Source organism: Oncorhynchus mykiss, chromosome 2, assembly GCF_013265735.2.
Source record: "Oncorhynchus mykiss isolate Arlee chromosome 2, USDA_OmykA_1.1, whole genome shotgun sequence".
NCBI classification, from domain to species: Eukaryota; Metazoa; Chordata; class Actinopteri; order Salmoniformes; family Salmonidae; genus Oncorhynchus; species Oncorhynchus mykiss.
In genome coordinates this window covers 83224340-83252310 of record NC_048566.1, presented here as the reverse complement: position 1 = coordinate 83252310, position 27971 = coordinate 83224340, and the positions used below count along the sequence as shown (strand labels likewise).

Sequence of the window (27971 nt, the reverse complement as noted above, 5' to 3'; positions counted from 1 at the left end):
AGACATGTTGAAACTAGAGAAGGAAGCTGGATAGGGGGATATCTGTGAAGGCCCAGGCACATGTGTCTGTCTCTCAGTTTGTAGTAGGCAGGGCTGAAGGGAGGAATGGGTTCCCAGTAGGGCCCTCAATGTCTGGACTGACAGCACTATTAGACCCCTGCCAGACTGCCAGGAAAGGACATGGTCACCCAAACTCATGGTTCTGAACGCCGTAACAATTTTTTTTCTTATTGGACAAGTTCAGGTAGTTTCTCCCTGCTTCAGTCCATTTTCTTCCATTTGTTGCCTACTTCAATTAAATAGAACTGTAGTGAATACGACCTCTCTCTTACTCTGAATAAAAGCCATGACAGAAAGGTGCCTCATTATGAATGGACTGAGAAAGGAGACTCAGAGAAGAGAGAGAATAGAGATATCCTCTCTTTTCAAGAGTAATCTTATTGAATCCATCCGACTAGGGTTAGAGGGTTTTCTGACTAAAGCAAGGGCCAAGGCTGTGAGAGCTGTTAGGGGCAAAGGGAGGAAGTGCACACACACAAACACACACTCCTGAGGTGACCGTTCTGATCTCACATGGGAGGTAATGGGATAGCGGTACTTCGGAGCAGAATCAGTATTCCATCAGCAGTTCCACTGGGCTCTAGGAAGTGACCCAGCAAAAAAAAGTATAATTATGTGATTGCTGTTCTCTTTCTCAAACATACACACACACACAAACACACACACACAGAGCATGTCTGCGGTGACATCGTCAGTATGTTGAATAAATTGTCTTAATGTTGTTCCCCGTGCCCTGAACCGTCTTTACCTTTAATAACACTACAAAGGAGAAATCACATGGGAATAGGTACATGTTTATTTCTTTGAGACAGTGACATGCCTGGAGCGAAGATGATTATATCTTCTATATGAACTACATCAGGCTCTGTGTTTGTACAGCTGATAGTCATTTATTTCCCCTCTGTAGGGGAAGCACACAAAGTGGTTTACACAAGGCTAGAATAATAGTGTCCCTATACCTTTATCTCACAAAGCCACAAGACAGAGCCCCATTGCCATAGCTGAGGATTAGTGGGAATAGCATATTATAGTGTTCCCATTGGCATTTCATGCCAGCAAACGGCTGTTAAAGGTTAAGAACACCTCAGAATGCAGCACTGCTCAAAAAAATAAAAGGAACACTAAAATAACACATCCTAGATCTGAATGAATGAAATATTCTTATTAAATACTTTTTTCTTTACATAGTTGAATGTGCTGACAACAAAATCACACAAAGATTATCAATGGAAATCAAATTTATCAACCCATGGAGGTCTGGATTTGGAGTGACACTCAAAATTAAAGTGGAAAACCACACTGCAGGCTGATCCAACTTTGATGTAATGTCCTTAAAACAAGTCAAAATTAGGCTCAGTAGTGTGTGTGGCCTCCACGTGCCTGTATGATCTCCCTACAACGCCTGGGCATGCTCCTGATGAGGTGGCGGATGGTCTCCTGAGGGATCTCCTCCCAGACCTGGACTAAAGCATCTGCCAACTCCTGGACAGTCTGTGGTGCAACGTGGCGTTGGTGGATGGAGCGAGACATGATGTCCCAGATGTGCTCAATTGGATTCAGGTCTGGGGAACGGGCGGGCCAGTCCATAGCATCAATGCCTTCCTCTTGCAGGAACTGCTGACACACTCCAGTCACATGAGGTCTAGCATTGTCTTGCATTAGGAGGAACCCAGGGCCAACCGCACCAGCATATGGTCTCACAAGGGGTCTGAGGATCTCATCTCGGTACCTCTGGCGAGCACATGGAGGGCTGTGCGGCCCCCCAAAGAAATGCCACCGCACACCATGACTGACCCACCGCCAGACCGGTCATGCTGGAGGATGTTGCAGGCAGCAGAACGTTCTCCACGGCATCTCCAGACTCTGTCACGTGCTCAGTGTGAACCTGCATTCATCTGTGAAGAGCACAGGGCGCCAGTGGCGAATTTGCCAATCTTGGTGTTCTCTGGCAAATGCCAAACGTCCTGCATGGTGTTGGGCTGTAAGCACAACCCCCACCTGTGGACGTCGGGCCCTCATACCACCCTCATGGACTCTGTTTCTGACCGTTTGAGCAGACACATGCACATTTGTGGCCTGCTGGAGGTCATTTTGCAGGGCTCTGGCAGTGCTCCTCCTGCTCCTCCTTGCACAAAGGCGGAGGTAGCGGTCCTGCTGCTGGGTTGTTGCCCTCCTACGGCCTCCTCCACGTCTCCTGATGTACTGGCCTGTCTCCTGGTAGCACCTCCATGCTCTGGACACTACGCTGACAGACACAGCAAACCTTCTTGCCACAGCTCGCATTGATGTGTCATCCTGGATGAGCTGCACTACCTGAGCCACTTGTGTGGGTTGTAGACTCCGTCTCATGCTACCACTAGAGTGAAAGCACCGCCAGCATTCAAAAGTGACCAAAACATCAGCCAGGAAGCATAGGAACTGAGAAGTGGTCTGTGGTTGCCACTCCTTTATTGGGGGTGTCTTGCTAATTGCCTATAATTTCCACCTGTTGTCTATTCCATTTGCACAACAGCATGTGAAATGTATTGTCAATCAAGTGTTGCTTCCGAAGTGGACAGTTTGATTTCACAGAAGTGTGATTGACTTGGAGTTACATTGTGTTGTTTAAGTGTTCCCTTTATTTTTTTGAGCAGTGTATTATAATCCTGCGTGGCTCAGCTGCAACGCCAGGGTTGTGGGTTCGATTCCTACGGGGGACCAGTACAAAAAGGTATGAAAATGTTTCTCACGCTTGGAGTCTTCACAGATTTGACAAAAATTGGGTGACTTTAAACACTACCTTTCTTTTCTTACATTCATGATACATGTTCTTCTTCTTATATAATATACTAAGCATTTATCAATTGAATTACACATTGATCCAAAATAATGTATGTGATTGCAAAATGCAATGCTTCAAACAGCAAGAGTAACTTTAATATGAGTAATAAAACAAAAATCGATACCGTCATTAACGTTTTTTTTTCAATAATTACACATTATAGTTGTTTGATGCGCGTTTGATGTCTAGCTGTTTAGTTTCACAGGGACATTATCAGGCAACATCAGCTGATTCAGGAAAGGATTTTCTGAATGACATTTGAGTGTTAAAGAGTGTGATACTGCACGCTGTTTAACAGTCAAAGAGCTGGAATGAATGTTGATCTGGAGGATTGACAGAGCATTTTGGTGTCTGTTGTTTTGACGCTCAAGATAATTAGCCTACTTCCCGGACAACATTAAATCAAGATTCTTAAAATAAGATTACGGTCTGTGTATGTTTTGGTCTTTTGTTTTCCAAGTTAAAACTGAGCAATCGGAAACATGAAAACTGCCTGTTTATTCCTTTTTGAATAGAAATCCCCCCAAAAATGGCTTGTTTTTTTGTTTTTGCATATAAAACAAAAAAACGACTTGATATTTTGATGTTCAAATGTGGTTGGGGTTAAATGTGGAATGCCTGGTCAAGTGCACAGCCAACTCTTCCTGTCCTTTCAAAGTAGGAGGTCACCCTTCCAACTCCATTCTATAAATCTATTCATTCATTTCTGCTCATACCGTGCCACAGTTCCAAGATAAGGTAAGATTTCTACATTTCTGCATAAGATTTACTGTGTATTAACTTATTAATGAACTGCTGTTACTGTAAATGGTTAGTTGACTGATACTTCCTAGCTACCTAGCTACCTAACTAACCATTGGTAATCTGGGGAGGCAGTGGCGGCAGGTAGCCTAGTGGTTAGAGCGTTGGGCCAGTAACTGAAAGGTTGCTAGATCAAATCCCTGAGCTGACAAGGCAGTTAACTCACTGTTCCTAGGCCGTCATTGTAATTAAGAATTTGTTCTTAACTGACTTGCCTAGTTAAATAAAGGCTAAATAAAAAATGTAAAAGTCTTATTAAATGATGCTATACAGTCAAAACAGAGAGATATGCTTTAACTATAGTTAGTCAGTGGTTGCACATCTAACTAGCTGGAATGAAGCACGGGTGTGAATAGTAGACATGTAAATATATCCTATTACTGTTTGCAGCAGGTCTCCAGCTACTCAAACCTGTCTGATCAGCCTGATGGGGTGTTGTGGGTGTGTCCAGCTTACACCTGTGCAAATCTGTGTGTGTATAGCAATGGAATGAAACATCCAACCAATACCTCAAGTGTCGTGCTGTAGGTCCACCACACACCTGAATGGTTGTGGGGTCCTGTCCAGAAACAACCCCTAGTCCTACCCACAGACACTTGTGGAGATCTGAGAAAACTGGACAGGTGTAAGCAATACTGCCAAAATTGCACAATGACTTTCAGAGGGTAAGGTGGAGCTCTCACCATGTCACTACCTATCAATCCTGCTCAGATCTCCACAAGTGTCTAGACTCTGGGCAGTAGGGGCTAGGGGATGTTTCTGGACACGCCATGGGTTTTATGGTAGCTCAGTTTGTCAGTCAGTCAGTCTGGCACTGTCAAAAATGGTTAATAGCTGTCAAATACTTGCTTCCTCTGTCCTCAATAGCATTTCCTTGATTTGCTGCGTCCTCTCTCCTCGTCTCATTCTCAAAACCCATTGGATGAGAAGGAAATGAAGGAAATGCAATTGAGATTCTCCCTTTGTTTCCTCCATCCCCCACCTCCCTCTCAAAGCACATTGAGGGAGAGGAGGGAAGGTTCCTCCCCACTGTCTCCAATGCACTTTCAAGGAGAGGCAAGGAGTGGAGGAAACAAGGACATAGGAAGCAAGAATGTGATGTCTAGTTTTCACACGCACACACACACACACACACACACACACACACACACACACACACACACACGCACACTGCTTGAAGAGTTTACTGATTATAATGATTTAATTCTTGGTTATTATTATTGTCAGTGACTTTGTTGACAGAACCCATTGCATTATATTATTGTATTATTATGATTATGATTATGATTATATGATTATGATTATGATTATATCAACTATTTTTTTTAAATATAGAAATGCTGTTGTTTATCTTCTTCATTCTCCTGGAAGGATTAGCATGGCTATAAATGATTGTGAAGTTCAGACCTGGCAACTAGGCATGACAAAGAAACATTCAATGTCCATATTTCATGTGACATTTTGAATGATGTAGATGTTTTGTTGTTGCTAAGAGTTACGGTCTCATTGTGCCTATCTAGACTCTTAATCCTGTAACTACACATGTGAAGCTGCAAGAAAATGTCTATTTAAATGTATATCAAACCATTTTTTTTTTTACCCTGAAGTCACACATTGGCCCCTTTATTTCTAGAAGACCATGATGTTGATCTTTGACCAGATTAGAGGCTTTATTTGACTAAATCTGGTGTCGGCTGAGGGAAACATAAACATAGCAGAGAAAAGACAATGGAAAGAGAGAGAGAGAGAAAGAGAGAGAAAGACAGAGAGACCATTGTTCATAGTTCACCTATCATGTCTTGCCCCGACATGCCACACTGTCTGAGTCAATTTGAGCTATTCTCCTTCCCATAGGCAGCAGCAAGGTGAAATACACATTGTCACTGACAATAAGCCTTTTGCAGCATTGTAGTAAATGACAACAATTTACAAATCAAATTCTATTGTTGGCTATTTTCATTTTGAATTATGCAAATACATAATGAAAAACAAAATAATATATAAACTAATGCTAGTTGATTTAATACATTTTCATCCAGAACAAATGTTCAACCCAAATACTGCATGCTGAACTAGATTGTCCCTCCAAGCTACAGTAAGAGAAGTAATCACTAGTAGCAAGGCTATAGAGAATGATTGTGTGACACACAGTTTTGTCTGACTAATCCACATGTTGAAACTTGTAGACTGTCTTCTTCCTGCTAAATTCAGAAGTACTGATCTGTTGTTAACTTCCTCATGCCAAAGCCTCTTTACAAAAATTCCAGATTTTCCACACACCATGAGCCATTCACTATGGGTTGAATCCTAACTTCCACTTCAATAAAATGTTTACTTAGTCATGCAGTGATATCAATGGGAGGCTACATACATTTGGAAGTTAGGATTCACCCCGATGTCTCAGATCCCTGGCGGATAACTATTGTGGTCTCCCTATTGCATGCACTTGCTTGCTGGTACAGTACTGCAGACTGCAGGTTTTTCATAGGATTATATTTCCAAGCTCTTCTTGGATACAATGGTGCTGATGCTCAGTTTCTGTCTTTCTGGTGCAAAGTGACAGTACTTAGTGCCAGTCTGCCAGCTACATGTGTCATCATGCGCAGCAGTGGATGAGAAAGGAAGACAGCTAAATGTTTTTCAGAAATCCTCTTAGGCCTCTAAGGCCTAATGTTGAAGATAAACTTCAATAAAAGATAAACAATCAATCTCCACCTTGGGTCCTGGGTGGGGAGTTGCCTGGTTTTGATCACATCGTAGTGCTTGATCATATGAGGTAAAGTTGGCAAGAATCCCTCCTCGCCTCAAATGTCTGTGAAATCACTGCCACACACCATCTAACATTAACATTGCCTGCCCTAGCTCCTCATTATTAAACCCAGTTCTGCTCTGTAATTGCAAGGGGCTTGTGTGTGTGTGTGTGTGTGTGTGTGTGTGTGTGTGTGTGTATGTGTGTGCGTGTGTGTGTGTGTGTGTGTTGGTTATTCTACCCTCGTGGGGAACTAAAATCCACAAAAGTCCCCACGGGGATAGTAAAACATGAGGACAAATGTTATTTTAAGCTTAGGGGTTAGGTTTAGGGTTAGGGTTACAATTAGGGTAAGGGGTTAGTGGTTAGGTTTAGGTTTAGGAGTTAGGTTTAGGGTTTGGGTTATGGGTTAAGGTTAGGTTTAGGGGTTAGGGAAAATAGGATTTTGAATGGAAATGTATTTTAGGTCCCCATGAGGATAGAATAACATAACGTGTGTGATACTGTGTGTGTGTGTATGTGTGTGTGTACACTTTATGCGTGTGCGTGTATGAATTTGTGTATGTGTGTGTTTTTATCTGCCACAGATATCCCAGCCCCAGACATTACAGGGTCTGGTACAGGCTGGTACCACAGCAGACCGCTGTCATTCCTGGTGGGCCACAATGCTTACCACAGCACATGTCATACTGTGGGCACCAGCCGCCAGGCACCGACCTCACAGGGAAACACTGGATGAGGCACAAAGGAGCCCTGGCCTGAATGGAACCCCCTGAATGGAACTTCAACCTACACATTCTCTCACAGCTGCAGTCTTCATAGACTCTAGAGACACACACTCAGACACAGCATATCATACTGACATAAAACATCTTATTAACTTAAGCCTAAATGAAGTAAGCCTCAGGTGTCTAAGTTGCGCTGCATGCAGCAAAATAAAAATACAATTATGGAGGAAAATATATTTAGATTTTTGCTGCTTAAATGTCAATTTTTGATTGCCATTCCCAGAAGGCTATTCATTCTAGTGCTGTATTTTCCTGCATCTCTAAGAGCTATGTACTCTGCGAAGCATTTCTGTACTTGGACGTCACCGTTTGATGGAGTGGGAGCTGTGTGAAGGGTCAAATGCCATGGGAGAGGGTTCTACCACACGAGGTGAGACCCTCCTCCCAGCTACCATCTATCTCCATAACATCTGCCCAGACTTGAAAAGGTGCATCACTAAAGTCATGACATCTCACAGCCAAGGTGTGATTATGAGTCATCCTCAGGTGGTAGAAACCCCTGGGCATCAGTGTCCTGTTTCTCGATACATTTTTTGTGACATGCACAAAGGGAAATTACAAGCAACCCCTGCCTTGAGCTTGCGGGGGCTGCCACTGCAATTCCACCACCGAACAAGCTTCCTGTCTTGACAGGATACCAAAGGCAGAGAGGGGAACCCAACACCTGAGCAGAATACTGAGGCAGTAGCTGCTAAAATGAACCCCCGGGTGTGTGGGAGGGGTGAGCCAGGGTTACCATATGCCTGATGTGCCAACGGAGAACCGCTAGTAGCTACAGTATACGTGAGAACAGGGGGAAGGAATAGGAGGAAGAGTTTTGTCTAAGCAGAAGCAGTGTGTGGTCGAGGTAATGGACCCTGTTGTGTTCCAATGGTTTCCATGACTTGAAATGCTCACCACATACAGTACATTAATACACCTTTACTTCACAACGGAAAGTGGGGAATGTAGGGGATTGTATAATAACAGCTCTTTCCAATGAATGATAGTTTGTTTTCTTTAGATATAACATGCTGCTCTCTTGGTCTTTGACATTTGAAAAGTAAGGCGTTAACTTAAACTAGGTTCCAGTAGTATTTACTAACCACATGACCTGACGAGGACCTCTGGGACCTTAGCCTATAAGGCCCAGAGTTTTCCCTGGTCAGATCACATGGTCAGGAGAAACTCTGGACCCTATAACAATTACACTTGCAAAATAGGTGTTCTGACCTCCAACTTGCAGGACAAATACACTCTCTCTGGCCAAGTAGCCCACGCTGCCAGCAAAGGGGGCTACTCCAGGGCTTCAGGGAGGAGAGGATGGATGAAGAGGGGAGCGGGAGGAGGAGTCATACAGGGAGATTTAAACACCTCAATGAATTTGGAGTTATATTTATGAAAAGCACCAGCGAAAGAAAATAGCTCTGGTTGCAACAGAGATGCTATAAAGATATGCAATGCTTGAGTCTGAGAGAGGAGCGGACATGACCATAATACTGAAAAATCACCTCAATTAGCCTACTCCTACTTGGCAGAGAAAGAATGGTTGGAACGATATAAAGGGGTTGAGGTTGGGATTGGGTGAAAAGGCCAACCAGCACTGAGATAATTGATAAATCGTTACAGATTGGAAATGAGAATGCTGTGAAAGTCATGACCTTCTACAGTTAGGCCACAGTTAAGGCCTTCTCTTGTCGCCATTGCAATAGGTGTGCAATGTGCAATGTAAAAATTGTTTGGCTTTTTTTAGGAGCCACCACCTTCTGACCATTGTGTGAGCCATTTGACATGTCCTCTTTCTCCTGCCCCTTAGCTATCTTTAACACAGCATCAGTAGGGACTTCTCCTCTGTGTTTTCAACTCAGTCCCATTCACATCACTCAAAATAACGCATGATAACACTTATGTGTCCTGGGGCTCTGTATTACATAAACCTGTTGGAGTATGGAGCCACAGCAGCACGTTAAATGCATCTACCACAGAGGTAATACAGTCTGCTATTACATTACCTTATTATTACATTAGGTTATTAGGTTATAACTGATTAAATGTATTGTGTATGGATGAGCAATGAAGAAGTCTGAAGGTAAGAGCTTACGTTTAAAATGCCCTTTTTTAGGTTTGAAAGCTGTATTCCACAGCAATGAGATAAATTCCCTTATAAGCATGAGAAGCTAAAGACATGAACAAAAATCCACAAGATATTCCCCCGATGAATTATAGCCTGCTTCAATGTATCATGCATTCACAGTACCACAACACTGAAGAAGAACTCTGAGAATGTCATCTATTTAATAGATGGATCATAGCCAACGAGGGGTTAGGTGCTCCCTCTCCCCACTCTCTTCCATTATCATAAATAAACCATGCCCATTGATGTCAGTGGCAGAAGGGGCCATTCTCTGTGCTCATACATCAACATATTGAATACAGTAACTCAACAAATAGGTTACCCAGGACCCAGGATGATCCTGCCATGTCAGACACAGGAAAAAATGCATGGTCTAATTCAGATGGGATGTGTGAAGTCATGATTATTTCTCCCTGTCCATCGAGAAATGTTGTAGTATGAGAAAGTGAACTCCTAACTAGATAATGACATTACTACAGATGGTGATAAGAAATCACTTCACCATGTTTTGGGCACAATTATGAAGAATTCCTTAGAATTACGCACTGAGTACATGCGTCACAGATCTAGTCATGTACACACAACTTACCACTTGCATTCTTCCCACAAATGAGGTATTGATACTGCTGCAGGAACCCCCATAACTCCGAATCGTTGTTGATGGCCTGTTCGAGGGACTCAACAGTGAATTTAGGGATCCCATTATCTTTCTCCACAAGTGCGCTGCGCAGTGCGCGTGCGTACACCTCTCGGAAAAGACTCTCCATGCAAGCTGTCAGGTAGATGGCAGCGTGCTCGTGGATCCTCACCGCAACTCGGCTGTCCACCATCCACCTGAAGAACTTCCCCACGTTGAAAATGAGTCCGCATCTGAGTGACTTTCCGCGGCTGAACTTGTCCTCGGTGCTCATGTTGTACATAGACAAGGCACTGAGTGCGGCGGTGATGCAGTTCACCGAGACTGTCCAAGACATGACAACCTTTATGGCACTTTGAATCTCGTATTTGGTGCATTTGGCATAGCGCAAACTCAGGCGCTGCGCTTCCTTGGCGACCCTCACGAGTGCGCGGCTTATGAGGACCGAGAGCCTAGCCAGGATCTCCTGTGACACGACCCCCAGCCTCAACTCTTCGTCCTTGTTCAGTGCGCTCTCTACTTCCCCGAGGCTCCATGGCACGTCCTCGAGCTCGGGTAGTTTAGCGCACTGTCCGGAGCAATCCAGGATATCGGAGTCTTCGACCAAGACTGTGTTGACCGTGTCCAGGCTGTTGTGGCGACTGTGCATGGAGTCGGTTAAATGCCAAACATTCCCCCCATGCGCATAAGGTATATGTGCCTCGGAACAGCACAGTGAAGCACTGGAAGACCTAAAGGAGTCTGCTGCTCCACCATAACCAGAATCAAGCGTCAGATCCTCCAGGGTCCTCGCCACTGACTTCTTACTACTGCTTGCCATAACTGCACCTCATACTGTAAAGAGGACTTTGGAATGAATGGCTCAAAATGTCTCACAACGTCGCCCAATGCAATTAAATGAACGCAATTAAAGCCCGACTGCGATGTATTTTGACGTGTCAATATTTTATCCCGTTGCCTTCAGTGGAAACGAATCAAGTTGATATTTCTCAATCCGAACTAAAACTTCGAAGTGTTTCCATCATAGCACATAGAGCAGCTACAGTGGTCTGTGTTTTACGCAGTAAGATCCTGGTAGATGGAGGCGGGGCTATGTTCTTCAAACGGCCAATACACTCGGCATAACTCGAGCAGTGAGAGAAATGTTGAATTAGGACCACCTCATCATACAATATAATTTACACTAGGCTACTCAATTCAGTGTATAGCCCAAATGGGGAGTGGATATGAAATATCTATATAATTATTTTCTCTTCAAATCCATCTAATTTCCTTTCTTTAAAAAAAAACGTACTATTTGAAACTATACCTTCATAAATGAAGCAGTCCTTTCACATGCTGTAACTTGAACACAATTTCAAAATTCAAGGCTAATGGTCTGACTGTAATGGATTGGATAAACTGGATAATGTGATTATCCACATAATGTGTCATGCTATGGATAGCAGAGTCCCTTAGGCATTTGTTCTGACAGCAATAATGGTAACATGACTCAAGGCCATCAATAATGGATGACATGCATAATGTATCTCTCTCTGTGGTCTCTTACAAGGAGATAGCTAGAGCTCATTGAAAAGTAGACATCTGAATTCCTTGCCAAGGTCAGACATTATACTGCATCATTGACTATTAACGATGCATCATTTTATTGACCAAGGCTTGATCACAATCAGAGAGAGCGAGGGAGATGTGTGTGTGTGGATTGAGCCTCCGACAGGCTGAAAAGTGTAACAGGCACACAAAAACTGAATGTGTTTGAGAGGGAGTTAGACATATAGATAGAGGAGTAGAGAGAGGGGGATAGAGAAAGAGAGAGACATGTACATACCATATTGTCAACATGTATGTGCCACAACAGAAAATGTCCCTAAACTGATTGATAGCCCTATGGCATAGATAGCCATGGCTGCATCCCAATAATATTGCCTTTCTCCTAAAGTGTACACTTGTACACTAGGTTACTTCAGACAAATGTAAAAGCATTGGATTGGTGGAGGCTTGGGCTAGTGGGATGTTCCACCATATTAGTCAGTAAAGGGAAGTAAACTATCACACACTTTGGGAGAAAGGAGAGATAATTGGGACATAGAATATTTCAAATTTAACTGTAAATCATCCTGATATGGGGCACTGTTGATATCTGTGGGATTGAGGGAGAGTATTGTTGGTACATTTGACTGTAGTTGTAGGCTGCTTATCATTGAAGCAACACTGCACCCTGGTGCTCAGTTTACAAACCTCAATCAAACCTCAATCACACAAAGATCTATCCCCACCATACATTTCCAGATAAGGAAGGCTACTATATCAAAACTAGTTTTACATATTTGTTTTACATATGCAAAGGTCACACAGTCATGTCTCTGAACCTTTCCTTGATAAATGTAGCCTATATCATCCACTATACTATACCTATATAGTGATTGCATGTTGCCATCTAGTGTCTAGATATTCAAACTGCATGTTTCCTCACCCAACTACCCACCCATCCCTTGTCTCATGAATACAAACTACTAACTACAGTATCACGGTCACCATCACCCAAAATATGATGTTCTTATCCCGTGCTTCAGGACAATGTAATTCAATTGTAGGCCATAATACAATAGGGTTTGGTTATCAGATTAATCTCAGAGATGGTGTTTACCTTATGATCCTTGCAGAGGTTTTTGATTGAAATTTGATCACATCTGAAATTCTGCATTGGTAGAGCTAATATCTAGGCTAGAATAGGTGTTATTTGGTTGAAATCAATTTTGAAATGATAGCATTTTAACTTAAATACATATAGGTACATACATAGTCTCACGACAACACGTAATAAAGAGTAGACTATATGTGATGCATCACATGCGTAGGCTTGTGATTGTGATGGGCTGCCCACTAGGCCTACCAACACATTGTGTAATATTTGTTTGCCGTGCTTATCCGGGTCCTGCGCAACTAATCATGACGCGAGCATCATGACGCGAGCAGGCAGCAAACACTTTTGCCAACAACCTACAAAATAAACTCAATATTCAAACTATGGTGTTTAAAGTAGGCTGTAAATAACTGATTTAACATAAAACATTGCGTTGCTAGGATAGTAACTATAAATTATGCCTTTGTGGAAAAAAACACAAAATAGCCAGAAGTAAGCCAATGTAAGCACACCACAGAAACCTGAGCGAGCGAACCTTACATAACTGGTGACATTGACCAATCAGATTCGTCCATCTCCATCCTCGTACCTCTGTGGGTGGAGATGTTGGCGAATAATATATTTTTTTGTGTGGTTGACAATGCCGTCTGAAAACGAAGAACATTACAATTGCTTATTGGAATACATTCGAATGATATTGGAACACACATTTCTGATCAAAACTTTCTAGCAAGATTGCTATCGGCCTATTTTAGTTCACTCGCTACGACTCAACGCAATGATTCATTTTTCGAACTGCTATAGGAAAACAAGCAAGATAGCAGGTCGAACATCATTTTAAGTGTTATATTTACTTTCGTGTTGAAAATAATTATCAAATATTAACAATGTCTTACATTTAATGCGCTCTATACAAAGTTGATGCGATCGAGACCTGTCCGTACACTGTATTTATCAGAGGCCACCAAATCAATGCGGCAACAGAGAACTCATCACAATGGACAAATTGATGGAACAAGGTTAGATAACTTTAGTAGCTCTACATTATAAAACCAGCAAGGCGACAGAACCGAAACACATTTTGGGCAGGCGAGGGATATTGTTTTAATTCGTGAGCGTTTTGTGGTCAACGCTGCGGTATCACAGAAGACTCGTGTACATAACAAGAAGGGACAGCAAGTGAAATGGTCGGCAACACGATCCATTGGTTCAGGAAGGGCCTGCGGCTCCACGACAACCCCTCGCTGAAGGAGTCTATCCGGGGAGCTGACACCCTTCGATGTGTTTACATCCTAGACCCCTGGTTTGCAGGGTCCTCCAACGTGGGCATCAGCAGGTGGAGGCAAGGACGTTTTCTTTATTTTGCCACCTCACATTGTGTTGCACTCACACCAAACACAGATGTGTGTAGCACAGATGTAGGTCACACATCCTGCATTCAGAAATATTTAGTAATGAATGACATGAGTGTGTTTGGTGTGCCACCTAGGCAGTAAAGTAGGGCATCCCTAGAAGCACCACACGGAATAGGATATTGTTATGCAGTGCATGCAATTTTAAAAGTAGGGCCTAGTGGTTATGAATGACATCAGTGTGTGCCCCTAGGCAAGAAAGAAGGGCATCCCAAAAAGCACCACACTTATGTACACAATTATAGTACATTGACTGCAAATGACTAAGTTATTACAAAAAATACTGAGAAAATGATTAGCCTACAGTAAATTGAGTTAAACAACTATGTGCAAAAATGGAAGCGATGGCATTCCAGGGGACTGTTGCAATAACTGCTTGACCTTGAATTCCCTTTCATTTAGCCCATATACTATGTTGCTTTAGTTTGGACACTTATGACAACTTTAATTTAAAGCATAAAGAGAAGGGGAGAATAGCATACTCAGTTTAAAGAAGCGAAAGGGAGAATTACATGTAGAAAACACACATGTGGGAAACTCCGTTTCTAGGACCATAACAATGGTGAAAGTTGTGATGTGTTCTTCATTGAAACGTGTTCAGGAGAGTACATTTCTGCAGGTTTGAGAACATGCGTAGCAGTAACAATGATGTAAGTTACCCTGGAAGGCAGGGCTTAGTAGGGGAAAGTGGGCACTGTGTCATGAGGGTGGTTATGGCACTCTGCTCTCCTCGCAGCTCTGACCTATGCAGCTGTGACCTACAGTACCAGTCAAAAGTTTGGACACACCTACTCATTCAAGTGTTTTTCTTTATTTTTACTAATTTCTACATTGTAGAATAATAGTGAAGACATCAAAATTATGAAATAACACATGGAATCATGTAGTAACCAAAAAAAGTGTCAAATAAAAATACACTTTATATTTGAGATTCTTCAAAGTAGCCACCCTTTGCCTTGACGACAGCTTTGCACACTCTTGGCATTCTCTCAACCAGCTTCACCTGGAATGCTTTTCCAACAGTCTTGAAGGAGTTCCCACATATGCTGAGCACTTGTTGGCTGCTTTTCCTTCACTCTGCGGTCCAACTCATCCCAAACCATCTCACTTGGGTTGAGGTCAGGTGCTTGTGGAGGCCAGGTCATCTGATGCAGCACTCCATCTCTCTCCTTCTTGGTCAAATAGCCCTTACACAGCCTGAAGGTGTGTTGGGTCATTGTCCTGTTGAAAAGCAAATGATAGGCCAACTAAGCGCAAACCAAATGGGATGGCATATCGCTACAGAATACTGTGGTAGCCATGCTGGTTAAGTGTGCCTTGAATTCTAAATAAATTACAGACCATGTCATCAGTAAAGCACCATCACACCGCCTCTGTGCTTCACAGTGGGAAATACACATGCAGAGATCATCCGTTCACCTACTCTCATCAGATCAAAGGACAGATTTCCACCGATCTAATGTCCAATGCATGTGTTTGTTGGCCCAAGCAAGTCTCTTCTTCTTGGTGTCCTTTAGTAGTGGTTTCTTTGCAGCAATTTGACCATGAAGGCTTGATTCACGCAGTCTCCTCAGTTGATGTTGAGATGTGTCTGTTACTTGAACTCTGAAGCATTTATCTGGGTTGCATTTTCTAAGGCTGGTGACTCTAATGAACTTATCCTCTACAGCAGAGGTAACTCAGGGTCTTCCTTTCCAGTGGCGGTCCTCATGAGAGCCAGTTTCATTATAGAGCTTGATGGTTTTTGTGACTGCACTTGAAGAAACTTGACATTTTCCACATTGACTGACCTTCATGTCTTAAAGTAATGATGTACTGTTGTTTCTCTTTGCTTATTTGAGCTGTTCTTGCCATAATATGGACTTGGTCTTTTACCAAATAGGGCTATCTTCTGTATTCCACCCCTACCTTGTAACAACACAACTGATTGGCTCAAACGCATTAAGAAGGAAAGAAATTCCACAAATTAACTTTTAACAAGGCACACCTGTTTATTGAAATGCATTACAGGTAGTGGACTACCTCATGAAGCTGGTTGAGAGAATGCCAAGAATGTGCAAAGCTGTCATCAAGGAAAAGGGTGGCTACGTTGAAGAATCTAAAAAAAACGTTTTTGATTTGTTTAACACTTGTGGTTAATACATAATTCCATATGTGTTATTTCATAGTTTTGATGTCTTCACTATTATTCTACAATGTAGAAAATAGTAAACAATTAAGAAAAACCCTTGAATGAGTAGATGTGCCCAAACCTTTGACTGGTACCGTATATAGTGTATATTTAAGCAATAAGGCCCAAGGGGTGTGCTATATGGCCAATATACCACAGCTAAGGGCTATTCTTAAGCACGACGCAACGCGGAGTGCCTGGAAACACCCCTTAGCTGTGGTATATTGGCCATATATAAACTGATTACCAACTTAATTAGAGCAGTAAAAATATATGTTTTGTCATACCCGTGGTATACGTTTCGATATACCACGTCTGTCAGCCAATCATTATTAAGCACTTGAACCACCGAGTTTATAAATAGGCCTAGCCAATATAAAGTTCCGTGTGTGTGTAATCTGCTCCAGGTCAATGGAACAACTGAAGCTTAGACAGGAGTTAGCCTAGCCAGCCCTTTAGAGGCTTCGTCTGGAGAGCGTTTGTTTGACCTGCAGTCGGAGTTCGCTGTCCAGAGGACATAAACCGTTACCATTAGACAATTGTAACAATGCCAGAAATATTCATTAAAATGTATGCACGTTTTAGTCATAGACATTGTTTCTGTTACTATATATTTTTCTGAATGGTTTGCTTCATCTGATCATCAGGGCCGCCTCCAGAATGAATCACTTGGACGGGATTTGATTTCCATAAGGGGGTACGTGTTTATTCATGGGACCTCCTATGTGTGCATGCGCTACACAATAAAACATGTTTAAATTAGAATCGCTGGACCTCGAGCTAATGAGCAGTTATTCGGACTAAAACATTTTAACAATGTAATTAATACATTTCATATATGGTATTGCAAAAAAAATAATTTGGTTGTGTTTATGAATAACTTAGGTAATATTAGAAAAACATTTTCTTCAAATAATAATACAAAAGCATTTATCAGTTTCTGTAACTGTAAGATGCATGTAAAAACACATTCCGGTGTTCAATTAAAAATATGTGTAGTGGCTTTTTTACAACCATGAAACAGAAAGGATATGTGACGGAATGCGGAAAGAGCTTCTTTTTATAATGACAAAAAAATAATACTACCCCAACCTCCAAGATGCACGGTCAGCAAGATGCGTGGTTAAATGATGAAAACAACATCAGTAGCCTAAACATCATTAGAAGCACCAAGAGCGCTAGATAAATAGTGAAAATAAATCTACGCACAATACACCATAATGACAAAGCAAAAACAGGTTTCTACAAGTTTTACTAATTTATTAAAAAATTCACGCAAATATCACAAGTATTCAGACCCTTTACTGAGTACATTGTTGATGTACCTTGGCAGTGATTACACCCTCGAGTCTTCATGGGTATGACGCTACAAGCTTGGCAGACCTGTAGTTGGGGAGTTTCTCCAATTCTTCTCTGCAGGTCCTCTCAAGCTCTGTCAGGTTGGATGGAGAGCGTTGCTGCACAGCTTATTTCAGGTTTCTTCAGAACTGTCCGGTCGCGTTTAAGTCCAGGCTCTGGCTCGGCCACTCAATGACATTCAAAGACATGTCCCGAAGCCACTCCTGCGTTGTCTTGGCTGTGTGCTTAAGGTCGTTGTCCTGTTGGAAGGTGAACCTTCGCCCCTGCCTGAGATCCTGAGCGCTCTGGAGCAGGTTTCATCAAGGATCTCTCTGTACTTTGCTCTGTTCATCTTTGTCTTTATCCTGACTAGTCTCCCAGTCCCTGCTGCTGAAAAACATCCCCACAGCATGATGCTGCCATCACCATGCTTCACCGTAGGGATGGTGGCAGGTTTCCTCCAGACGTGACGCTTGGCATTCAGGCCAAAGAGTTTAATCTTGGTTTCATCAGACCAGAGAATCTTGTTTCTCATGGTCTGAGAGTCTTTAGGTGCCTTTTGGCAAACTCCAATCGGGCTGTCATGTGCTTTTTACTGATGAGTGACTTCTGTCTGGCAACTCTACCATAAAGGCCTGATTGGTAGAGTGTTGCAGAGATGGTTGTCCTTCGGGAAGGTTCTCCCTTCTCCACAGAGGAACTCTGGAGCTCTGTCAGAGTGACCATCGGGTACTTGGTCACCTCCCTGACCAAGGCCCTTCTCCCCCAATTGCTCAGTTTGGCCAGGTGGCCAGCTATAGGATGAGTCTTGGTTGTTCCAAACGTCTTCCATTTAAGAATAATGGAGACCACTGTGTTCTTGGGGACCTTCAAAGCTGCAGACATTTTTTGGTACCCTTCCCCAGATGTGTGCCTCGACACAATCATGTCTCTGAGTTCTCCGGACAATTCCTTCGACCTCATGGCTTGGTTTTTGCTCTGACAGTCATTGTCATCTGTGGGACCTTTTTATATAGACAGGTGTGTGTCTTTCCAAATCATGTAGAAACATCTCAAGGATGATCAATGGAAACAGGATGCACATGAGCTCAATTTTGAGTCTCATAGCAAAGGTTCTGAATACTTATGTAAATGTTGTGTTTGATGCAAGAAACCACTTTACAAAACAAAATGCATTATTATTCACATACCATTATTACAGAGAATGACACATTATGCTACTGCCTATTGGCTACTTAGCAACAAATACAACATTGGCCCTTTAAGACAAAAAAAAACTATTTTATCCGACACACTTTTCAAAGATGTCTAGAAATGTCCACATTTTGTGCTCTTGTAGAAAGCAACCACTCCCACATTGCTGACTACACATGATCTATACCTGGGCTAATAACTCATTATTAACTAGTAAAGTAGTAGTCATCGTCCCTGCTCGAGCGTCTACTCATTCTGGGTGACTCGAAACAACGTCATCATCAACCTGGCTTTTTTTCTTTGACCTAGATGTGCACCGACAGAAAGAGATCCATCCATCTCAGATAAATCATCAGAGCGAACGAAACAACGCCCCTCTGTCGCCGTAGGTGTAGACCATGTATCTGATGCTGTCTGGACAAAAAGAGTATGGCATGTCATACATTTTTCTGTCCAGACAGCATCAGATACATGGGATACATATAGTACAATCAAATTGTATTGGTTGTATACAGATATTTAGCAGATGTTATTGCAGGCGTGGCGAAATGCTTGTAGTAAGACCAAGCGACACTGTTTCGCTCGCTAGTTTCAGCAGAGGAAGAGGCGAAGCTCCAAAATCTATCCTGAATTAGCCCAATGTGTTTCCATGGTCATAATATGCAGACCTAAGCTTGTCACCTGTATTCCCGCCGTTGGGACAATGACTCACATTGTTAAAAAGATACATGAGCATCTCGTCATTATAAACATAACTCTGGTTTCAGCCAATTGTGAATTAGAATGGTAAGTTGGCAGGTGCACTGTTCGGATGCTGGCTTCCCCTAAAGTAAATGGATGTTTTGCCAAAATTATATAATTACTCCAGTCTAAATAAAATCATTCAAAATACTTTACCATAAAGCTTGGCTTAGCCACAGAGGATCATTAGCTGTGGCTTGTTGTGGATTGCTGTGAATTGTTTCAAATCACAAGTGCTTATGCCTATTTGGGAAGCCAGCAATTTGGGCAGAGCGTGTGGCAATAGGCCTAACTGATTATTGAGTTGGGGCTGTCAGTGAAACGCATCTAAAATGTGTGAAGATAATGACTTGAGTATAATTTAAAAGGTTGAGACAAGAATGGGAGGGGTGTGTGTCAAAGATATGGGCGTCTTTCTCCAGAATGCATGTACTCAGCTCTCCAGAATGCATGCACTCAGCTCTCCAGAATGCATGCACTCAGCTCTCCAGATTGCATGCACTCTGCTCTCCAGATTGCATGCACTCAGCTCTCCAGATTGCATGCACTCAGCTCTCCAGAATGCATGCACTCAGCTCTCCAGAATGCATGTACTCAGCTCTCCAGAATGCATGTACTCAGCTCTCCAGATTGCATGCACTCAGCTCTCCAGAATGCATGCACTCAGCTCTCCAGAATGCATGCACTCAGCTCTACAGAATGCATGCACTCAGCTCTCCAGAATGCATGCACTCAGCTCTCCAGAATGCATGTACTCAGCTCTCCAGATTGCATGCACTCAGCTCTCCAGAATGCATGCACTCAGCTCTCCAGAATGCATGCACTCAGCTCTCCAGATTGCATGCACTCCGCTCTCCAGATTGCATGCACTCAGCTCTCCAGATTGCATGCACTCAGCTCTCCAGAATGCATGTACTCAGCTCTCCAGAATGCATGCACTCAGCTCTCCAGAATGCATGCACTCAGCTCTCCAGAATGCATGCACTCAGCTCTCCAGAATGCATGCACTCAGCTCTCCAGAATGCATGCACTCAGCTCTCCAGATTGCATGCACTCAGCTCTCCAGAATGCATGTACTCAGCTCTCCAGAATGCATGTACTCAGCTCTCCAGAATGCATGCACTCAGCTCGCCAGATTGCATGCACTCAGCTCTCCAGAATGTGCTCCTATGTTTCCTGCCAATTCTTGCACATTCATTGTTTCATTGTGTGTGAATTGTTTGCCCTTTGATTGTTTATTTTTGTATCAATTCCCCATTAGACCTAGTAACCATTAGGCCTAGAAAATGTACAGTAAATTCCTATCATTTGGTTACATTCATTTCTGTATTAGTCACTTATCGTTCTCATTCTCGGAGTGGAGTTCACAACCTGCTACACTTGTGTCAAACAAGTTTTGGTTTATGTCATATTTATGCCACCATTTAGGAGTTTTGTCAAATAAAATCATATTTTGTTTGTAATGCTCCATGTGAACATAGAGCATCTATGTGGTTTCTCTGTCCTGGTAATGTTGAGGGAACAACTTGCCAACCTTCTGAGTTGATACAATGTTGCACTTCACTAATGATATGATATGTCAATTCAGATAGAAAGGGAGGCAGACAGGCGGAGTAGTGATTCATGCGATTGAAAGAACCTGAATTTCCATCAGGATATTTAAAAAAATAAATATATTTTTAATGTTTTGTCGGCTTTAGGCCTATGTTTTTTACTTAGTTGACGATGGAAGTTATAGGCCTACTGCTGCATTGGCCTATAGGCTATCTCTGACTTCAATGTGCTCATTTCTTTAGCCACCCATGGATCACTGGTGATCTTGCATTTTTATCATTAACCATATGACAATTATTTTGAGAAACTAAAACGTTATTATTAAAATGAAACTGTTTACCACGAAAATGCGCATATAAAAAATGATCACAACTGCCACGTAGATTGGTAGGATAAATTGTAAGCTTCCTCAAACTTGAAACTCACGAGTTGCCTATGGTCTTTATTAGAACACCCATTTCACACAGGAGGTCCCGTGGAAAAAAACAGGCCTGCCTATAGAAATCAAATGCGTGTCCATCTGATTCGTTCTGGCACCGGCTCTGCAAATAAATAATATACAAATATTTTATTTTGACTGGCAGGGAGGTAGGGCAGGCCATGTCCACTAAGGCCCGTCCATAACGCTGTCCCTGTGCCCCATAGCATCTATTTTGTAGTCTGGTAACATCTCACCATTGGACACAGAGGCTTGCATTCATTTAAATTCAGTTTCCAACCTTTCAATATTGTGTTATGTTCGCTTTGTGGTCACCTTTCATTATCCCACTGTTCAAGTGTATGCATGAAGATTACATTTCTTGTAGGGCCACTAGTTGTCATAGGCTACACTACTCTTTCAGATATCACATTTTAAAACCTCCCTGCAGTGCTGTTGCTAACCACCCGACATGTTTCATAAGAGTTTCAAGTAGAGTACAGCTGGTGACAAGCCCCAGACAGCATTTACTGAAGTGTGAATTGAAAAACACAACAGGAGGACACCATTCCCAGTTGAGGGTATAGGCCGGGTGATGGGATGCCACCCTAGGGGAAGTTAGTCACCTAACACAGAACAGGATGTCAGTCGCCCTCTCTTAACTTGGTTGATATCCATGTTGTCAAATCAAACAGTAGGCAAATGTATTGGCCGCATAACACAATGACGACACTAATATATGCCATTTAGCAGACACTTTTAACCAAAGCAACTTAGTGGGAATCAAACCCACTATCTTTGCATTGCAAGTGCCATGCTCTACCAACTAAGCTATAGAGGACCACTGTGTTGTTATCAACACTGCCTATGTAGTTTGAGGACAATATCACAGCAGAATGGGGAAGGTCGAGCCGAGGAGTGTTGTAGAGGGTCAGTCCAGAAGTCCTGCCCCAGGGGCCCAGGCTTATACCAAAGTATGCTAGTTTACCTCGGCGGAGAACTACTGTTAGCCAGAGATGTTCTTTAAATGTTGATACAGACTTTGTGTTCTCTTACTCAGGAATGTATACTCCCATTCTTATGAGGCCTTGTTGCACTAGCTGTGATTTTCCTGTTGAGGGAGGCAAGCAGCTGTCATTTTGTTGAACTACTTTGCTGTGAGCTGAAGTGTACTACAAGGCTGGGATGTTAGTGACCTTATTGTTAAGGTAATGGAATGTAAGTTCCATTCGGTCATGATTGTCCACTGGATGTTTCCACTTGGTGTTTTAAATGGTATGCCAATTAGGCCAGTTTTATACCAGCAGACAGAGGAGTAGGCCTATGTATGTAGGTTAACTGCGAGGGCATGAATCATTTTGGTGGTGAAATGTTTTCTTTCATCCTTAGCCTAGCCTATATTGTCATCTGTTTGTTTGAGTGTTTATGAGGGAAACTGATTGAGGGAATATTCATCTAACATCTTCTAGCCTAACTGATTGACTTGTTGTTCAGGGGGACATTGTTCAATAGGCTAAATCATTCTGAATAATGTGACGAACTGAGAGAAGTAGCATCGCATGTTTGTACTTCCTCTCCACCAGCCCTCTGATCTTTCTGGTTCAAGCTATTATCATTTTGAAGAAGCCAAGGCCTTTGACATGAAGACCTATGATACAACATGCCTCACATGATGGATCATATGAAACATGGATCATTTTTTCAGTCACTAATGTGGCTTTTGGATCATCATTCAACTGAAATACCATGACCTGTTGTTTTCCTGAGGACAAATACCCAAATGCACCACAGTAGCCATTAATTTACTGTATTTAACTAAATCAATGCCTAAAACTATTTCCTCTCTGATATACAATCACTTGATTGATCATCCCCTCTGTTTGATTCCAGGTTCTTACTACAATGTCTAGAGGACCTAGACGCCAGCCTCCGCAAGCTCAACTCCCGTCTGTTTGTCATCCGGGGCCAGCCTACTGATGTCTTCCCTAGGCTGTTCCAGGTATAGTCAACAGTCATACTTACTTTACTGTAGTAAACCCATTACACTACTGTACCATACATACACTTACGGTACTGTTCATGTAGCCTATAACTCATCGAAATACATTAGGCTATGTCACATAGAAATACAGTATGCCCCATAGAAGCACTGTCACAGTAACTGTACCGTAAATCCACTTTATCAGATATGCTGATGCAGTGAGTGAGTGTGGGGGGGGGGGGGGGGGGGGTCCACAACTCAATATTAGGAAGATGATTATTAATATTTTGTATATTCAGTGTATATGTGAAACTATTTGAATTCCATTGGAATCCATGTTATTTTCTATGAAGGCCTTTCTGTGACATCCACTATCTCTATTTACAACGATAAAGGTCCCCTATTTATAATGTTGAGTGACCTTGTTCCCCTCTCTCTCTGCTTCCCAGGAATGGCAGACCAGCCAGCTGTCTTATGAGTACGACTCTGAGCCCTTCGGCAAGGAACGTGACGCCGCCATCCAGAAGCTGGCCAGCGAGGCCGGTGTGGAGGTTACTGTCAAAGTCTCCCACACTCTCTATGACCTGGACAAGTGAGTGACACACACACAGTCTTGTACAGCTAATGTTGTGGGGACACACAATTCAGTCCCATTCAAAATTATATTTTCCAGAACCCCATCCTGTACTCTTACCTTAACCCAAAAACCTAACCCTAAACATAACTCTAGCTCCTAACCCTAAAACTAACCATTAACCATTTGACCTTGTGGGGACTAACAAAATGTCCCCAGTTGGTCAAGTTTTTGTTCATTGACTATTCTTCTGATCCCCACAAGAATAGTTAAACACGCGTACACACACACGCACACACACACAGTAGATATTGTGAGAATACAACCCAAGTGATCAAGTTGTGCAAATACGCAAACATGATGTATTAGCAACATATTCATGAACAATACCATGATACTAGTGTTACGTGATGCACTAAATACCTCCATGTCTGTCCATGTGTCTCTGTAGGATCATCGAGCTAAACGGAGGCCAGTCCCCTCTCACCTACAAGCGTTTCCAGGCGCTCATCAGTCACATGGATGCCGTGGAATCACCCACTGAGATCATCACTGCTGAGGTCATGAGGAAGTGTGCCACGCCCATCAGTGATGACCATGACGACAAGTTTGCCGTGCCCTCCCTGGAGGAGCTTGGCTTTGAGACCGAAGGCCTGGCTACAGCAGTATGGCCGGGGGGAGAGACGGAGGCCCTCACTCGCCTGGAGAGGCACCTGGAGAGAAAGGTGAGGAGTAGTCCCTTCTTTATATCCCAGCACTACTGAGCCAGTGTGGTGGACACACAGTACTAGGGTTGGGGTCAATTCCATTTCAATTCAGTCAATTCAACCCCCCTCCAAAAAAAACGACCTTGTTGACTTTATTTTCTGAACTCCTTGTCAGTGTGTTGCACTGTGACCCAAACACTAACCTTCTGTGTTCCAGGCATGGGTGGCCAACTTTGAGCGTCCCAGGATGAACGCCAACTCCCTGCTGGCCAGCCCCACAGGCCTCAGCCCCTACCTCCGCTTCGGCTGCCTCTCCTGTCGCCTCTTTTACTTCAAACTTACTGACCTCTACAGGAAGGTGAAGAAAAACAGCTCACCGCCCCTCTCGCTCTATGGCCAGCTGTTGTGGCGCGAGTTCTTCTACACCACAGCCACCAACAACCCCCGCTTCGACAAAATGGAGGGCAATCCGGTGTGTGTGCAGATCCCGTGGGACCGCAACCCGGAAGCGCTGGCCAAGTGGGCCGAGGGGAGGACAGGGTTCCCCTGGATTGACGCCATCATGACCCAGCTGAGACAGGAGGGCTGGATCCACCACCTGGCCAGACATGCTGTTGCCTGCTTTCTCACTAGAGGAGACCTGTGGATCAGCTGGGAGGAGGGCATGAAGGTAGATACTGGGTTAAGGGGATGTTAGAGGGAGAGGGGAGACGAAGTGACAAGTAGGTAGAACATGTATGACTGTGATATCTGACCGTGTGTGTGTTTATTTACCTGTCAGGTATTTGAGGAGCTGCTCCTGGATGCAGACTGGAGTGTGAACGCAGGCAGCTGGATGTGGCTCTCGTGCAGCTCCTTCTTCCAGCAGTTTTTCCACTGCTACTGCCCTGTAGGCTTCGGCAGGAGGACGGACCCAAACGGAGACTACATACGGTGAGAAGACCCTCCCTACACCCAGTTGTCCACCCCTCCACTATATTTAGCCAGTGTGGTACACAAGTTATTTTCCTTTTGAAGTACTCTCATAGTAATAGACCTCAGTGCTTTATTTCACCATGCTTGTAACATGTAGGACATGCAGAATACCATGACAAACTGCTAGACCACGATGTCACGTCAAAACACTTCATAGAGTCTTGGTTAAATGTCCATGCTGAACCCACTAGAAATGTACATTTGTTTCTCGATTGTTCATTGCAGAAGAAGTGTGTCACCGTGGTTCTTTTTTTTTTAAACAATGTAATTTCTCTGTTTGGTTCTTCCAGGCGCTATCTGCCCATACTGAAGGCCTTCCCAGCCAAGTACATCTTCGACCCCTGGAACGCGCCCGAGAGCGTGCAGAAGGCAGCCAAGTGCGTGATCGGCATGCATTACCCCAAGCCCATGGTGCACCACACCGAGGTTAGCCGCCTCAACATCCAGAGGATGACGCAGATCTACCAACAGCTCTCCTGCTACCGCGGTCTGGGTGAGCACCGAGCACAACCTGCTGAAACTACAGCTAATAGCCTGAAAATCCGCTTAGAATCAGCCATTTTCTGGTACTTACTCAAATGATTTCAATGATAAGCTATTCAGCTATTCAAAGTGTCTCAGAATAGGCATACTGATCTAGGATCAGTTTTGCCTTTTTAAATCATCATAATTAGGGAGGGCAGACCTGATCGTAGATCAGTACGCCTATTCTGAGATTCTTTGCCGATACAGTGACTTTGTTGTCTTTTATATTATCATTATCAATTGTTCTCTATGGGGGTGTGGTAGACTGACTGCAAAACTCTTCTTTTGTCCCCACTTCACAGGGCTGCTCGCGACAGTGCCTGCTAATCCTAACAATGGTGGAAATGGTGTGGGGACCTCCCCTGAAGAAATCCAGCATGAGGCAGTCGCTCAAGCAGGTAAAGACCCTCTCTCCATCCTCCTCGGTTCCTTGGCTGTCCTTACCACAGCAAAACCTGCATTTTCTAAAGAGTAGGGTTAAAGGACAAATTAACTTTTTTTACCAAATTGAACTTGTCCTTTAACCTGCATATTATCTGCCCATCTCATCTACATCAAGATTGAACTGTGAATTCATCCATCTCAGATATGTGGGTCGTGGGTGGAAGTTAGAAGAGTCAAAGCAGACACCCATAACCAATTTAATAGGGAACAATATCATGTTTTTTTTTTATTCAGGCAGAGGACATGCTGCCGTGAAGCGTAGCAGTGAGGACCTCACACCGGGGGGTAGCAACAAGGCCCAGAGGCAGACCAGCAACTAGTCCCTGATGTGGAAGGGTAGAGGAGAGGGGGTACCAGCTACCCTGTTGATCTCCAGTAGGCTCCACCAGCACTTGAAGCGCTGCATCCTCCTCCCCTGACTCTTCAACTCTACAGGAGCACATCTACCTCAGTGGTGTGAGCAGCAGTAGGAAGAGATGGAGCAGAGGAGAGGAAAGGAGGCTGCTAACATCCCACATTGAACTATGGGGAACATCAAATCACATGATCCCCAAAGAACTGATCGCAGCATCGCGGTCTGTGACATTCAACCTCTGTGGAGAATCGCAAACGCACAGTCGCACTGTTCCCAGTGTTACTAGATAGAGGTGATGGTGTCAGGACAGAAGCCCTTTCACGAGATGACTCCCGATAGTCTTTAACATGCACACCACCAAACTGTCTTTTTTGTGGTGCTGGGAATACAAGCCTGAGTTCCATTTATAATAAAAGATGATATACACACGTTTGTCCTCTTTCCCCAAAAAATATGTGGTCCCTTTGGGGATATATGTATGTATAGAACATGGAGGCACACGTTATATTTGCTGAAAGAACACTGGGGGGTGACTGTTTGATCCTGAGGGCATGTTATGTGCAGTCCTAGGCATGGAGAATGGCATCAGCCTCAAGCTGAGGATGACTGATGACCCAACTTGGAATCATGAGGTCAAATGGTCAGGTCAAACACTTATTATTCTATGGGGTATAATGCTGTCAGAAGTTCAGAAATATGAGTTTCCAATAAGCATTTTTAAGGCAGCATAACCTCTGTAAAAACCTTTTTAAGGGAATGATGTAAATGTTTCTGTATAAGCGTGTGAGTAATTCAACTCAAAATGTACAGTAAAAATGGTATATTGCATGTTATTTTGGTTTTATTATTTTTTCTGGTGAAGTTGTAAACCAATTGTTATTTTTGTATAAAGACTGACTGTTCTGTATAGTGTTGTAATAAAAGGAGCAAAGTAACACTGGCTCAAAGTAATATTTATTGTAGCATAATG

At 43.2% G+C, this 27971-nt stretch overlaps 2 protein-coding genes across 4 annotated transcripts in view; one reads left to right on the top strand and one right to left on the bottom strand.

Moving 5' to 3' along the window:
- The window catches only part of LOC110497874 (ankyrin repeat and BTB/POZ domain-containing protein BTBD11-B), a 103384-nt gene extending 92342 nt beyond the window's left edge, over positions 1–11042 (bottom strand). For both annotated transcript variants that reach the window (XM_036957002.1, XM_036957012.1), the window contains exon 1: positions 9922–11042. In XM_036957002.1, the coding sequence (XP_036812897.1) occupies positions 9922–10789 (868 nt within the window). In that variant the 5' untranslated portion in view covers positions 10790–11042. The remainder of the gene's footprint in view (positions 1–9921) is intronic.
- Positions 11043–13194: 2152 nt separating this feature from the next.
- Positions 13195–27938, top strand: LOC110497857 (cryptochrome-1). 2 transcript variants are annotated; one of them, XM_036956992.1, is made up of 10 exons: positions 13195–13955; positions 16843–16892; positions 23331–23439; positions 23871–24013; positions 24447–24720; positions 24920–25372; positions 25484–25635; positions 25968–26170; positions 26505–26600; positions 26881–27938. In XM_036956992.1, exons 1-10 carry the CDS (start codon positions 13893–13895, stop codon positions 26964–26966), a joined length of 1629 nt encoding a protein of 542 aa, XP_036812887.1. In that variant the 5' UTR covers positions 13195–13892; the 3' UTR covers positions 26967–27938. The 2 variants fall into 2 exon arrangements, with proteins under 2 accessions (XP_036812887.1, XP_036812881.1); XM_036956986.1 differs by lacking the exon at positions 16843–16892.
- The last annotated feature ends 33 nt before the right edge of the window (positions 27939–27971 follow it).